The sequence below is a fragment of the Biomphalaria glabrata genome, chromosome 14, assembly GCF_947242115.1.
Source record: "Biomphalaria glabrata chromosome 14, xgBioGlab47.1, whole genome shotgun sequence".
Lineage (NCBI taxonomy): Eukaryota > Metazoa > Mollusca > Gastropoda > Planorbidae > Biomphalaria > Biomphalaria glabrata.
Window position 1 is genome coordinate 5,817,352 of NC_074724.1, and position 15,063 is coordinate 5,832,414.

Sequence of the window (15,063 nt, forward strand, 5' to 3'; positions counted from 1 at the left end):
ATACAAGCATTTTAAATTTTTATCACATTTATTTTAATTTTGTGTTTTTTTTGTTTTTTTTTACAATTCCTCCATTCAGGTCATACATTCATCGGCAAAATCTGGAGATAAAGGTTGTATAATGCTATAAGCACAATTATATTAATTTTTGTACACTTTTAAAAATAAAAAAAATTACATTAAAAGTAAAGTTTTCCCAGTTTGGCCAACGAGCTAGTACTAGTTTTTCCAAATTTCTAGGAAAATCGTTATACGCTTTTTAGAGATCTATGTCCAACCACCGATGTTTTTTTCGATGAATTCGCAAGCTAAATAGATGAAATCTAAAAAAGAAAAACATAACAATATACTTTAATACTTTATAGAGCATTTTTTTAATTAATCGCTTAATTTATCATTATTTACTTATTTTGCTCTTAATAGCTAATGAGTGTTGCATTAAAAAAAAAAACTTTACCCAGGCTTTGAATTTGCGAGCTGAACAGAATAATTGTAAAAAGAAATACTTAAAAAAAAACACAAGGCCAAGTTTATACATGTTATTTGACGATTTTATTATATTATTATTAATTTGTTCTTACTAACATATGAGTGTAAGATTTAAAAAAAGAAACATTAACCATAAGCATTATTTATTGAACAAATTCGGAAATACCCGAAGACGTATATTTCAAGGTAAATCGCCCACTAGCCCAGAGATTATGTAGCGACCTAGATTAGTATAAAGATTATGTTTTGTATTGTTTTATAGACGGTAAAAGTAGTGACGCAGTCAGGCAGACCAATTACATTGCAGAATAAGTGTACATGAAAGGAGAAAAATATTGCTAGAGCTTGTAGAAAGATAAATATTGAATAGACTGCTAATTAAATGACGGATAGATAGATAAGACGATCAGCCCCATCTACAAATAAATATCAGTGGAAGTCTTCTTCATAAGTTTTATTAAGTATATTTAACTCTTGTGTCCCTTGGGTATTTAAAATAGTAAAATAGTATCAATCATACAACACACAAAATCCATGCTATGACAGATCTCAAACTTTTTTTGATCCGTGGACTCTTTATATACTCTTAGCCTCTCGGCCACACATACAACAATATACATCACCTTTCAAATTTATAGCAATATCGTTAGAGTTTTATCCTAGCAATCAGTGGATCAGAGTTTACAGGGGATGGATCATTCAATAAAGCCACCACGAATGGAGGAGCTGGAATACTTATCGAATGGCCAGATGGAGGAAAACTAGAAAAATAGAAAAATTCTTTGAAACTGGAGAGCTCTCTAACAGTCACAGAGCAGAAAGGGAAGCACTAGCACTAGCTGCTACCATGCTAGAAAATCATCCAAGTTCCCCACACAGTCAGATTGTTTTTCTAACCGATGCGAAAACAACCCTCCAAAGGTTGCAAAACTCTGATTCCTCTCATATTAAAAACCTTAGAACAGCACTTACAACAACAACAACAACAAAAATGTTATTCAATGGATACCAGCTCATATACAGCTAGAAGGAAATGAGAAGGCTGACACACTCGCCAAGAGTGGGAGAACTAACTCACAAATAAATTCTGCACTATATCCAGAAGAAATGAAAAAATTAATTGTAAATAAAATAAATGAGAAATGGACAAGCTATCATCCTAATCACAAGAAAGATGACGCTTACTATAAGCTATCCCGACTAGACCAACGTCTAATCTTTCGACTCAGGACCGGACACAACAGAATGCTACAACACATGTACCGGAAGCTCAAAATTGGAACCAGTGAAATCTGCCATGTGGAGTATCACCAGAGAATGCCAACCAGGTCCTCCAAAACTGCTCTTTTTACCAAGAGGCCCATATAAGACACTGGCTCCCAAAAAAAAAAACAATAGAAAGAAAACTATATGGAGAGCTCCCTGATTTGGAAACCACTGTGCAGTTCATCTCATGTATTGGTCTAGTCATATGAACACTCCAACATGACAATGAGAACGAAGAAGAAGAAGAAGAAGTTAGAGGTTTTTTTTTGAAAATATGTCCACCCACTCAGAACGTACCCATCCATTATAAATGAGCGACTTGACTAGAATTATTGTAAAAGCTACAACATAAAACAGTACTCTATACTTTTACAAAAAATGGAGGTACCCTTGTATTTAGATTGCAAGTTAAGCTTTACAGGTATAAGGGTATTTTTTGACAAATGGCAAAAATGAATGTAAAAACAAATATTTTAAAGACTTTTCTTTTTAGAGTTTAGAATATGTCACTGGTTCCTCTATGTATTGCTAACAAAAAAAAATAAATAACAGGAAACCTTTATGTAAACATCAGAAACTACTAACTAAAACTTTCAACAACCATTGTCCTATCGCCATACAAAAACAAAAGCATATATATATATATATATATATATATCATGGGCGTAGCCAGTGGGGGGGGGTTGGGGTTCAACACCCCCCCCCCCCGAAATGAAATCCCTCCCCCGATGGAAGGGGGGGATCGGAATTTAGTGAATGATTTTTTGCTTTGATTTTGTTTATTTTAGGTGAGATTTTAATACTAAACCATGACTTGCCCCAGCTCAACCAAAGGGGTTTTGAGTTTAAAACCCCCTACCAGGGGGTTTTGAGTTTAAAACCGCCTACCAGGGGGGTTGGAGTTCAAAAACCCGGACCAGGGGGTTCAAGTTTAAAACCCCTACCAGAGGTGTTCGAGTTTCAAAACCCTACCAGGGGTTTCGAGTTCAAAACCACCTACATGTGTTTTGAGTTTTAAACCCCTACCTGGGGTTTTTGCAGTTAACTCCCCCTCTTCTATAAAACAAAACAAAAAAAAATGCAAACAAAAATCCCCTAATTCCACGAGCACAGTTAAGGGAGATTTTGATTGTAAATCCCCCTCTAAAATTTACGATAAACCCCCCTCTTCAACATAAAAAAAGCTAATTACGCACTCAAAATGTTATGATCGTAGCTAAATGGGTTTAGACTCAGTTTTGAGTTTAAATCCCACTTCAGCGGGGTTTGAATGTAAAAAATACCTCTTTAATAATAAAAAACAAAGAAAATAATACACTCAAAATGTTATGAGTGTAGTCAAATTGGTTTTGAGTTTAAACTCCCCTCCAGTGATGTTTGAAGCTAAAACGTACCTCTTTAATATAAATAAAAGCAAATTACTCACTCTAAAATCTATGAGCGTAGCCAAAGGGGTTTTGAGTTTAAACCCCCCTCCAGGGGGGTTAGAGGCTATAAAATACATCTCCAGTGTAAGAAAAAAAGCAAATTACGCACTCAAAATGCTATGAGCGTTGCCAAAAGGGGTTTTAAGTTTAAACCCCCATTCAGAGGGGTTTGATGCTAAAAATACCTCTTCAATATAAAAAAAAAACAAATTACACACTAAAATTATTTGAGCGTAGTCAATCCAATCGGGGGTTTTGAGTTTAAACCCTTCTTCTACAGATAGCTTTTTTTTAAAAGTTGAAAACCTCTCCAAATGGTTTTGAGTTTAAGATCCCCCTACAGAGCATTTTGAGGTGGAAAACCCCCAACAGATGATTTTGACGATAAAACTTCTCTTTTCGATATAAAATCTAAAGCAAACTACAGTCACTTAATTCCAAGAGCGTATTTAAGAGAGGTTACACATTTTTATCAGTGGCAGGGCTCCATTAATAAACTGCATTGAATAGTCATCTGGCGAAATTGAAAAACACTAAATGTGTCTCAACAAAGATGGCTAAGACTAATTTTAGGAGTCAGTTATAGAGATCGGGTCTAAATCAAGGAAATCCTATGCCGAAGTGGGAATCGACCCCTTAGTAAGATTGTGAGAGAGCGACGCATGAGGTTTGCGGAACATGTTCTCCGACAAAATGAATTACGCATAAGAAGAGTTGCAATGATATCCTAGTACAACTTGACATCACTCATTCATGGAGGTCCTCATGGCAGGTGGGAAGAGGCTTCAGACAATACCAGTGACAGATTGTTATGGAAACAGCTTGACGGCAAATGCACCGAACGGCGCGAGAGGGTCTAAGTCAGTAAGAATAGCACATTAGGTTTTGAAATAAAAATTTTTATAGTAGGAAAATGCACTGTAGATACCTCAGAATATGCATTTTGTTGGCTTTCAAAATCAGAAATTGTGCTCCTAGCCCTCCCACAGATCCCAATGGTAATAATTGCAGGGAATCTACAATTTTTCCACTAACTCATGGAAGAACCTATTCTAGGGCACAATAAACGTCTTCCGAAAGAAGGAAGGGTCAGAATGTAATAAAGATTATGTACACACACACACACACACACATAAATACATATTAAAAAAAAAATTCTGCGGGGGGGGGGGGGGGTCGGGGGAGGGGAGAAAAAATCCATCCCCCCAACCCCCCCCCCCCCGAAGAAAAATCTTGGCTACGCCCATGATATATATATATTGTTATGACTTTGCCATGCGCACCGCCATTCAGGATAGTGCAGAAAGAGGGTGCGCACTGTCTGTGACTAGACAAGTCGGATTTTGACATAAGAGACAAACGATTTTCCGCCCAAGTAGAGAGCCAATATGTTGTACTCAAGGCAGATGCCCCTTTGTGTTTGTCATGTCTCCGTGTAAATAAACGTCTATGTCCTCGTTGAGCTGCCTCACTTAAGTTATTACAATATATACATACAGAGAGAGAGAGAGAGAAAGGAAGAGACAAAGAGAGAGATAAAAGAGATAGAAAGAGACAAACAAACGAAATAATTGTCATATGCATGTTCGTAACTAAATTCCTCTTTTAAAATGTTAGCATATTTATTTTAAAAGTAAAGTTTCGCTTTTTAGTTAACCAAAATAAGAAATAACACTGTATTCATGGGCGTAGCCGGGGGGGGGGGGAGTTTGGGGTTCAAACACCCCCCGAAAGTAAATCCCCCCTCCTGCGGGGGGAGGGGAACGGAACTAGGCGACTGATTTTTTGCTTTCAATTTGTTTATTTTAAGTGAGATTTTAATACTAAATCATCACTCACCACAGCACAGCCGAGGGGGGTTTGAGTTTAAAACCCTCTACCAGGGGGTTTTGAGATGAAAAAAAACCCTATCAGGGGGTTTTGAGTTTAAAACTTCCTACCAGGGGGTTTTGAGTTAAAAAAACGCTATCTTGGGGTTTTGAGATAAAAATTCTTCTACCAGGGGATTTTGAGTTTGAAACCCCTTTCCAGGGGTTTTGAGTTTAAAACCCAATACCAGGGGTTTTGAGTTTAAAACCCCCTACCAGGGGTTTTGCAGTTCCCATCTTCTATAAACACAACTAAAAAATGCAAACGACAATCCCCTAATTCCAAGAAAACAGCTAAGAAAGATTTAAAAAGCCTTCCGCATACCTGGCATGGGTAGGTTTGGTCAGTTGCAGATAGGCCCGCTTTTTCTCTCATCTTTTTGTTGGTTCGGCGCTCTTTCACCTTGCCAATCTTCTTGCTTCAAATCTCAAGACTGCTTACATATAGTTTGTCAATAACTACGATAAAATGTGTTCATACGTCTCTCTCTCTCTCTCTCTCTCTCTGTATATATATATATATATATATATATATATATATATATATATATGTATATATATATATCTGTATATCTGTATATCTCTGTATGTATATATATATATATATATATATATATATATATATATATATATATATATATATATATATATATATATATATATATATATATCAAAAACGTAGCTGTGGGAGGGGTGTTGTGGTTCAACCCCCCCCCCCCTCGAAATGAAATTCCCACCACAAGCAGGGGGGGTGGGCGGACTTTAGTGACTGATTTTTTGCTTTGATTTTGTTTATTTTAGGTGAGATTTTAATACTAAACCATCCCTTGCCCCAGCTCAGCCAAGGGGGTTTTGAGTTTAAAACCCCTACCAGGGGGTTTTGAGTTTAACCCCCCTAACAGAGGGGTTTTGAGTTTAAAACACTCTACGGGGGGGTTGAGTTAAAATCCCCTAACAGGAAGTTTTGAGTTTAAAACACCCTACTAGGGGTTTTGCAGTTTAAAACACCCTACCAGGGGTTTTGCAGTTTAATCCTCCTCTTCTAGAAAGAAAAACAAAACAAAATGAAAACAACAATCCCTAAATTCCAAGAGCACAGTTAAGGAAGATTTTGATTTTAATACCTCCTCCAAAATTTACGATAAACCCCCTCTTCAATAAGAAACCAAAAGCAAATTATGCATTCAAAATTTTATGAGCGTAGCTAAGTTGACTGAATTTTAAATTTAAACTCTTCTCCAGGGGAGTTTGAAGCTAAAAAATACATCTTCAATAAAAAAAAGCAAATTACACACTCTAAAATCTATGAGCGTAGCCAAAAGGGTTTTGAGTCTCCCCCCCTCCCCGCCAGCGGGGTTTCAAGCTGAAAAATACATCTTCAATGAAAAAAAAAAGCAATTACTAGTGGGAGTGGGAAGAGGCTTCAGACATTACTAGTCACAAATTTTTGTGGAAATAGATTGAAGGGGAGTGTCTTAGTCAGTAAGAATAGCACATTTAGTTTTTTAAATAAGAGTTTTTAATAGCAGGAAAATGCACTGTAGATTCCTCAGAATATGCATTTTGTTGGCTTTCAATACCAGAAATAGTTCTTGGCGGCGAGGGCCTTGCCCCGCGCTGTGGGAACTCCTAGCGCTCCCCCAGACCTCCTTGTTGGCAATGGCGGGGAGTCAACAATTTTTCCACTAACTACAGCAAGAACGTATTCTAGGGCACAATAAACGTGTTCAGAAATAATGAAGGGTCAGAATGTAATAAAGATTATGTACACACACACACATACATGTCAGGGTTCTAAATTATATATATATATACTGTTGCTATGCTGCTCTGCTCTGCTCTTCTCTTGTCTTGTTGTGTTACTTAACTTGGCTCACTAGGGGTTTCTTGAATATTAAATAATACTTGATTGGTACTTTCTTGGTTACTCAATTATAATTCAATACTTGCTCAAATACGAACACTTAATATACATCAACTCTAACTCCTTATATTCACGAATATCGATAATACTTTAATACTTAATAAAGCACACAATTATATCACTCTTATAAAATAGTAATACACAAAACACCAGTCCAGGAAGTAAACGTCCAACCTTCCTGGACCGGGAGCAAGACCTTACTGACTTAACACATTCTCTCGCACATTCAATGAAGACTTAATCACTCAGTTCACAACACGTGCAACACTTCGCATTCATAACAAGGGGATATAACAATCATACCAAAATATCAAACTAACATTCATTCTCGCCATACCTCTCCTTGACATCCCCCCTCTCACGATATGACTGTTATTAGATAACAGTCATTCAAATATATACATAAATATATATACATACACACACTGTGTCATACACATACTTATTTACATATATATAAACATATATATCTACACACCAATGTACATAATGTACATTAAAGTTGAATAGCCCTTATTAACCTAACAAAAGAAATATGTCCAGCTATTTACAACAAAGGGAAAGAGAGAAAAGAATAAATGAGAAAAAAAAATAGTGGCATGGAGAGTTAAATTACAATTTGAAGTCGGCAGGCATAGTCCTTCCCACGTTAATATTTAATATGTAAAACAGCAAAAATACAAGACAAGATCAATTCCTATGTATAGCAATAATATACGACAAGATACCATCTCTAATAGTTAAAGGCACGTTTCACATTGTATTGGGGAAAAAAATGAATTCTATCAATTATAACTAATACAAATATGCTAAGTCTTGACAGTGTATCTGCTAATAGACAATGGTCTGTGGTCAAACTGAATTGTGCATCCTCCTGGGTATCAGAGGTATCTGTCTAGGCGTTGGACACTCAACGCTACTAATGAAGTAATGCTGCTCTCTATATGTCAGCTCTCTGCACTTTACCGGAAGGAAGCCATCTACTTGGTGCAACACACAGCAAGCTATTTCGGATGTACTGTTTAGATAAACACAATAACTATTAAGATTTGGTACAAAAAGTAATTAAAATACATGAAAACAGACAATGCTGAATTTTCTCTATTGCCAAGTCGCACTCGGGAATTCAGGTGACCCTCGTGGACATCCCCTTCTCAGCAACTGGGAGAGGGGAAACACTACGTCAAGATTTTTTTCTTTTTCTTGGAAGTTTTAGGTACAAAAACATTTGTAGCCTATTGGGGTCTGGTTTAACTTTACCCCCAACAACAACTTGACAAACTTCTTTAAGACTTTTTTTTCGTCTTCTGGGGATTTTTAGGTACAAAAACATTTGTAGCCTATTGGGGTCTGGTTTAACTTTACCCCCAACAACAACTTGACAAACTTCTTTAAGACTTTTTTTTCGTCTTCTGGGGATTTTTAGGTACAAAAACATTTGTAGCCAATTGGGGTCTGGTTTTACTTTACCAGTACCAACAACTTGATAAACTCCTTTTGTTAGGTTTAATCTCTTTAATGGTTTGTGTACTCTGTGAAATGGTCTCAGAACATGAATAATATTATTGTCAATAAACTGACAATCAATAAGTTCCTCATCAATAAGTTCCTCAGTAGTTAAGACAATTTCTATTACTTCTCCAATTTCTATCTCATTAATATCATTAAGTTCCTCAGTAGTTAAGACATTTTCTATTACTTCTCCAATTTCTATCTCATTAATATCATTTAGTTCCTTACTAGATAAGACATTCTCAATTTCTTCATTATCTTCTATCCCACTTATATTATTATCAATATCCTGACAGTTATTTTGTTCCTCATTAGTTAATATGTCATTTTCAATTTCTATTTTATAGTTTACATCTCCCTGTAATGACAGTTTTACTTCCAGTTCCATTTTCAACTTTACCACTTCTATTGCCTTTCTTTCTAATTCTAATTTTAATCTTTCTAGATCTAGTTTTTGTCGGTTTAAATCTTTTAATCTTTCTAGATCTAGTTTTTGTTGGTTTAAAACAAACTCTCGTAATTCATCACCCTCAATTCCAAACATGTGGGCCTGTTCTATTAATACCTCAATTGACCTAGGTTTAAACTCGTCCAGTTCTATTTCCAACTTTACCACTTCTATTGCGTTTCTTTCTAATTCTAAATTTAATCTTTCTAGATCTAGTTTTTGTCGGTTTAAATCTTTTAATCTATCTAGATCTAGTTTTTGTTGGTTTAAAACAAACTCTCGTAATTCATCACCCTGAATTCCAAATATGTGGGCCTGTTCTATTAATACCTCAATTGACCTAGGTTTAAACTCGTCCATGGTAATCACAAATAATAAGAAATATTACTGAATAAGCGTAAATTAACTTATAAAGGTTAAGTTAACAAGTAACGTTCAATTTACATAAGACAATAAATTATAAAAAGGATCAACAAAAAAAAATTCACCCTTTATCTCCCCTACTGAAAAGGCAATGTACACTCGACCCTGAATGCTCGATACAACAGACAAAAGAAAACTCAACTTATCTGTGTCTGATGCCAGGAAAGAAATGACAACTCTTTCCACACGACAGTGTTGCTTTAAGAATGTAGAGCTTCTGGAGTGTCAGGTCGCTGTTCGGCCTCCTTGTAAACGCTTTATGACTCACAGCAGATTTAGAGAATGAAACAAATAGAAAACAAAATTATTCAAACATTGATATGATATTAATAGTAATAATAATGGGAGCATACAAAAGAGAAAGATGATTATCTAGTCAGGTAGTACAATAATTTAATAATAATCCAACATCAATGTAGTAAAGGTAGATAAATCACGATTACTTGAGTAATTGCATTCATGTAGAATAATTCAATAGTAAGTGAAAACTAGTAGTAGTAGTGTCTCTTTAAATGGTGATGTCCCTTTAAATGGCGATGTCTCTTTAAATGGCGATATCTCAAAATCCAATAATCCAATAGTAAGTAAGTAGTAGTGTCTCTTTAAATGGTGATGTCCCTTTAAATGGCGATGTCTCTAATTCCAATAATCCAATACTAAGTAAGTAGTAGTAGTAGTAGTAGTGTCTCATTAAATGGTGATGTCCTTTTAAATGGTGATGTCCCTTTAAATGGTGATGTCCCTTTAAATGGTGGGTGACGCAATGACCTCGGTATACAGAAGTAGCTGCAAGTCTACATTAGTCAATGACCTTTCGTAGAGTTCTAGTAGACTGCTTGACTTCAACAATAACGTGTTGATGGCGAAAAAAAAATAGTTCCTCCGTGTCCTCAAAAATGTTAACAATGTCAAGTTCTTCAATTTGTGTCAAGAGACTCTCAAATACTGGCCGAACGAGGCCCAAAATGTCAACGAGTAGTAGGTTACAAATAATACAGATTGCATTGAATCCAACTTTAGTAGACAATGTCATGTACAATAGTTACTGTCCCAGACCGGACGAAGCTCAAAAAATTCAGTATCCTTTTCTTTGCTTGTGTTGCTTATTCTTTATTTTCTTATCGACTTCTTCAACGTGACGAATGACATAACAGGTATAACTGACCTGCCCGGACTAGCCCTCAGATAGATGTCAAGAAAAAACACTGTATTAGTACACCGGTTAATACACTGGTGTTTAATAATACAGGTAACAGGTACAACGATACCTGCCCGGACGAAGCCTCCAGATGTCAGGGTTCTTAAGCTTGGCTGGACTTGGTTGGCTCGTTAGGGTGTATGAATCCTCAATAACACTTAACAATACTTGTTTAATTACTCAAATAAGAACAGTTACCACTAGATAGTCTACACATCAACTCCAACTCCAAATCTCCAAGAATATATCAATATTTTAATATCCAATATTGCTCAAGTAAATATTAATAAACAAAACACCAGTCCATAAACTTATAAATACATAAATACCAGTCCAGGAAGTAAACGTCCAACCTTCCTGGACCGGGAGCAAGACCTTACTGACTTAACACATTCTCTCGCACATTCAATGAAGACTTAATCACTCAGTTCACAACACGTGCAACACTTCGCATTCATAACAAGGGGATATAACAATCATACCAAAATATCAAACTAACATTCATTCTCGCCATACCTCTCCCGGACAATACATACAAATATTTTTTTCCTCTGGGGGGGGGGGCGGAGGCGGGGGCGGAGAAGACTAAAAATCCCCCCTTAAATCATATTTTTATTCTTATTTTTACTTTTTTTTTTAAATTGAAAACACTATAGCCCCTGTCATAATTTGTGTCATTATTTCAAACTTTACTTAAGTCACTGCAATTGTATTGTAATATTTTTTTTTAAAAAAGGAAATGACTTAATTTGACGGGAATTTTGTGAATTAGTTGCAAAACCCTTCCTCGTTTATCAAATCCACAAGCGCAGTTGATCCAAATTATCTGTTTAACCTGTTTTCAACATTGGACTTTCAATATATAAATATATAATATATAACTATAAATATTTTTATTTCACGTCACAGAAAACGTAATGATGTGGAAGTATGGGCTCTTACTTGTTCTCTTTATCAGTAAGTGTTATATTTACTGTTAACTAAAATAAATGCAAATAACCTTTCTCACTAACCACACACAGACACACACACATATATATAATAAGTCTTGTCTTAGAGTCCGAAGATTAGCGAGGAATGCAGTATTTCCCGTGACAGCTCAGCCCCAGCAGTGACCTACATATTTTGCTACATATAGGGCAAGCATAACCATTGTACGCAGGTGGTCAATTGAGATTTTCTTTTCGCCGTCTGCGTTTGTCCTCGGCAGCATATTTTATTTTGGTCTCAAATGCCTATCCCGCGGCCTTCGTTAGTGACCTCCAGCTGTCTCGTTCTGAGGCCGCATGCAACCAGGTGTTCTCTTCTATGTCAGCCAAGGAAAGTTGACGCCTAAGCTGGTCTTTGAAACGTTTTCGTGGGGCACCTCTATTACATTGACACCTCTATTACATTAGCTCAGCATTACCTTGGCATACATTCGTCTCCCATACGGGATACGTGCCCTACCCAGCGTAACTGTCGTACCATAAGAAGTCCCTCTATACTGTCCATACCGGCGTTGGCAAGGACATCGCTGTTTGTAGTGCGGTCTTGCCACCGTATGTCCATGATGAAGTGCAAGCATTTTTCGTGGAAGCGCTCAAGAAGTCTTAGTTGTTTTCTGTATAGTGTCCATGTCTCAGAGCCATGTAGAAGGGTTGAGAGAACCACCGCCTGGTAAACATTGACTTTTGTAGGCAGGCGGGGCGATTTGTTCCGCCAAACACTAACCAGGTCATGTTCATTGTGAGCTAGCAGGGCGCAATCATCGGCATAGAGAAGCTCCGTTATGACCATCTCCTTTGTTTTTTTATGGGATAGTAGACGTCGAAGAATGAACACATTGCCGTCAGAACGAAATCGGGTTCGACTCCCAGTTTGGCATATGATTTCTTTGATTTAGACCCGATCTCTATGACTGACTCCTAAAATCTGTCTTAGCCATCTTTGTTGAGCCACACTTAGTGTTTTTCAATTTCGGCAGAAGACTATTCACACTTTATTAATGGGGCCCAAGCCACTGGTAGAAATGTGTAACCTTTCTTGACTACGCTCCTGGAATTACATCCCTGTATTTAGCTTTAGATGTTATATCGAATTTTAAATTCAAAACCCATTTAGCTACGATCATAGAATTTGGTGACTGTAGTTTGCTTTAAAATAATATTGAAGAGAGAGGTTTTCAACTCTAAACGCTCTGTAGGGTAATTTTAAACTCAAAACCATCTGGAGGGGTTTTAAACTTTAAAGAAAAAGCCATCTGGAGGAGGGGGATTTAAACTCAAAACCCCCTTTGGCTACGCTCATTGCATTTTGAGTGCGTAATTTGCTTTTTTTTAAATATTGAAGAGGTAGTTTTCAGCTTCAAACCCCGCTGGCAGGTGGTTTTAAACTGAAAACCCCTTTGGCTACGCTCATAGATTTTATAGTGTGTAATTTGTTTTTGTTTTTTCTATTGAATAGTTACGTTTTAGCTTCAAACCCCAACTAGAGGGGGGGGAATTAAACTCAAAACCCCTTTATCTACTCTCATAGAATTTTGAGTGTGTAATTTGCTTTTTTTATATTGAAGAAGGGGTTTATCGTAAATTTTGGAGGGGGTTTTAAAATCAAAGTCTTCCTTAACTGTGCTGTTGGAATTTGGGTATTGTTGTTTGCATTTTTTTGTTTTGTTTTATAGAAGAGGGGGATTTAACTGCAAAAACCTCTGGTAGGGGGTTTAAAACTCAAAACCCCCTATAGGGGATTTTGGACTGAAAGCCCCTGGTAGGGGGTTTTAAACTCAAAACCCCTTGGTAGAGGGATTTGTATCTCAAAACCCCCTGATAGGAGTTTTTAAAATCTCAAAACGCCCTGGCATGGGGTTTTAAACTCAAAAACCCCTGGTAGAGGGTTTTTAACTCAAAACCCCATCGGCTGTGCTGTGGTAAGTGATGATTTAGTATTAAAATCTCACCTAAAATAATCAAAATGAAAGCAAAAATCAGTCACATAATTCCGTTCACCCCCCCTGGAGGGGGTATTTCATTTCGGGGGGGGGGGTCTGAACCACAACCCCCCCCCCCTGGCTACGCCCATGATATATTTACATACGTATTGTTAGCTTATCTGTCATTTACATTGTCTATTTCTATATTTCTTATACTAAAGTTTAATGATTTGTAATTTTTTTCCTAATAGTAATGTATGTTGAGGTATTAATTTCCATGTCTTTTTGCATTTACATTAAATTAATTTTAAAAATTTAACCCTACAAAGGTTTGTTTAGAGCCATATAATTTTTTAAAGTAGCAAAATATATAACAATAATCTATAATATATATCAATAACATTTCTTCATAAAAAAAATCCATGTTAGACCTTGAACGTTCATTAAGTGATAAGTTTTATCTTGAAAATTGAATCAGTACATCAGATTTTTTAGAAATAAAGTAAATAGGCGTCTTTAGCGTTACAAACAAAATTTTTCCATAAGGCTATTCTTGGTATGTCTTTATTTGTTTGTGCTTTAAGTGTTGACGATTCAGCAAGAAATAATCATCTCCGAGCGATTTGAAAGCAATAACAGTTCATGCACGACAAAGTTAGTTCCTGAAAATAAATTGCTGTTGTTCGACAGTGAAATCGATATTTCAGAGGCGGACCTTGACAACCTTCCAGCAGTGCAGTATGAGCTCAAAAAATCAGATTCCGGTTATGTACCTGTAAAGCTTTTTATATTAATTGTTTTTTTAGTCCTCTTAAAGTAGATCGAATATTCATAGCTCTTTTACAATATCTAACATAAAATTTGCAACAAATAAGATAAAATTTCTGCAATATTTATTTATAATAGAGAAAAATAGGAACATTTCTTTTTTTTACAAAATGTTACTTTATTTAGGACATTTGATTGATGGCAGCATATTGAAAATAGTTTTCATAGAGCAGTTTCTGAAAACATACATACACATCAGTAAATATATGCAGAACATTTTGTTTTGATTACAGTTCGTGAATAGCTAAATATATAGTTCACATTTTGGCAACATATAATCATCAATAATAAGAACTAAAATAATCATATATGTTCATTTTACGTTGTATAGGAATGAAGAATAAAAAATAATTTTTTTTTTAAGATTCAGACGTTCCATCATAAATAAAGATTATTTAACGTGTATGGGGTGTTCTTTTCGATAACTAGCAAAATATTTTTAAAAAACATTTTAAAAAGTTTATCTAAGATGAACTCCGCAATAGCAACTTTTTATCTCTATAATGTAGAGGTTATTCCTCTTATTTGATATAAAAAATAATTATATACAAATGACAAATAAACCAATTGCTTAATTTAAAAAAAATTAATTCATGTTTAGTTAGGTACAATGATTAGCTATTTAAAATTAAAATTTGATCCCATAAATAATGTAAGCATTTATGTAAGCGGACCAAATCCTACATATTTAGCCATGTCGGTAAATGTTAAAAGATTAATTTTCCTTGTTGATATCAAACATAATAATACATTTTTTTATTGATTCATA

General features: G+C 35.6%; 2 protein-coding genes across 12 annotated transcripts in view; one reads left to right on the plus strand and one right to left on the minus strand.

Moving 5' to 3' along the window:
• Nucleotides 1–15,063, plus strand: part of LOC106055263 (uncharacterized) — a 32,722-nt gene that overhangs the window by 566 nt on the left and 17,093 nt on the right. For 4 of the 11 annotated variants that reach the window (XM_056011576.1, XM_056011568.1, XM_056011571.1 and 1 more), the window contains exons 2-4: nucleotides 80–113; nucleotides 11,465–11,512; nucleotides 14,051–14,241. The exons of 1 other annotated variant lie outside the window; for it this stretch is intronic. In XM_056011576.1, coding sequence (XP_055867551.1) covers nucleotides 11,473–11,512; nucleotides 14,051–14,241 — 231 coding nt within the window. In that variant the 5' untranslated portion in view covers nucleotides 80–113; nucleotides 11,465–11,472. The remainder of the gene's footprint in view (nucleotides 1–79; nucleotides 114–11,464; nucleotides 11,513–14,050; nucleotides 14,242–15,063) is intronic. 6 more of the 11 variants (XM_056011572.1, XM_056011574.1, XM_056011569.1 and 3 more) reach the window with 6 other exon arrangements.
• LOC129922992 (uncharacterized) lies at nucleotides 6,837–11,077 on the minus strand. The gene is made up of 2 exons (XM_056011610.1): nucleotides 8,715–11,077; nucleotides 6,837–7,992 (listed from the first exon to the last, which is right to left on the minus strand). Exons 1-2 carry the CDS (start codon nucleotides 9,292–9,294, stop codon nucleotides 7,979–7,981), a joined length of 594 nt encoding a protein of 197 aa, XP_055867585.1. The 5' UTR covers nucleotides 9,295–11,077; the 3' UTR covers nucleotides 6,837–7,978.

Bases quoted from the DNA above. Each gene is read 5' to 3' on its own strand.
- LOC129922992 (XM_056011610.1), bottom strand. From the start codon at position 9,294: ATGGACGAGTTTAAACCTAGGTCAATTGAGGTATTAATAGAACAGGCC.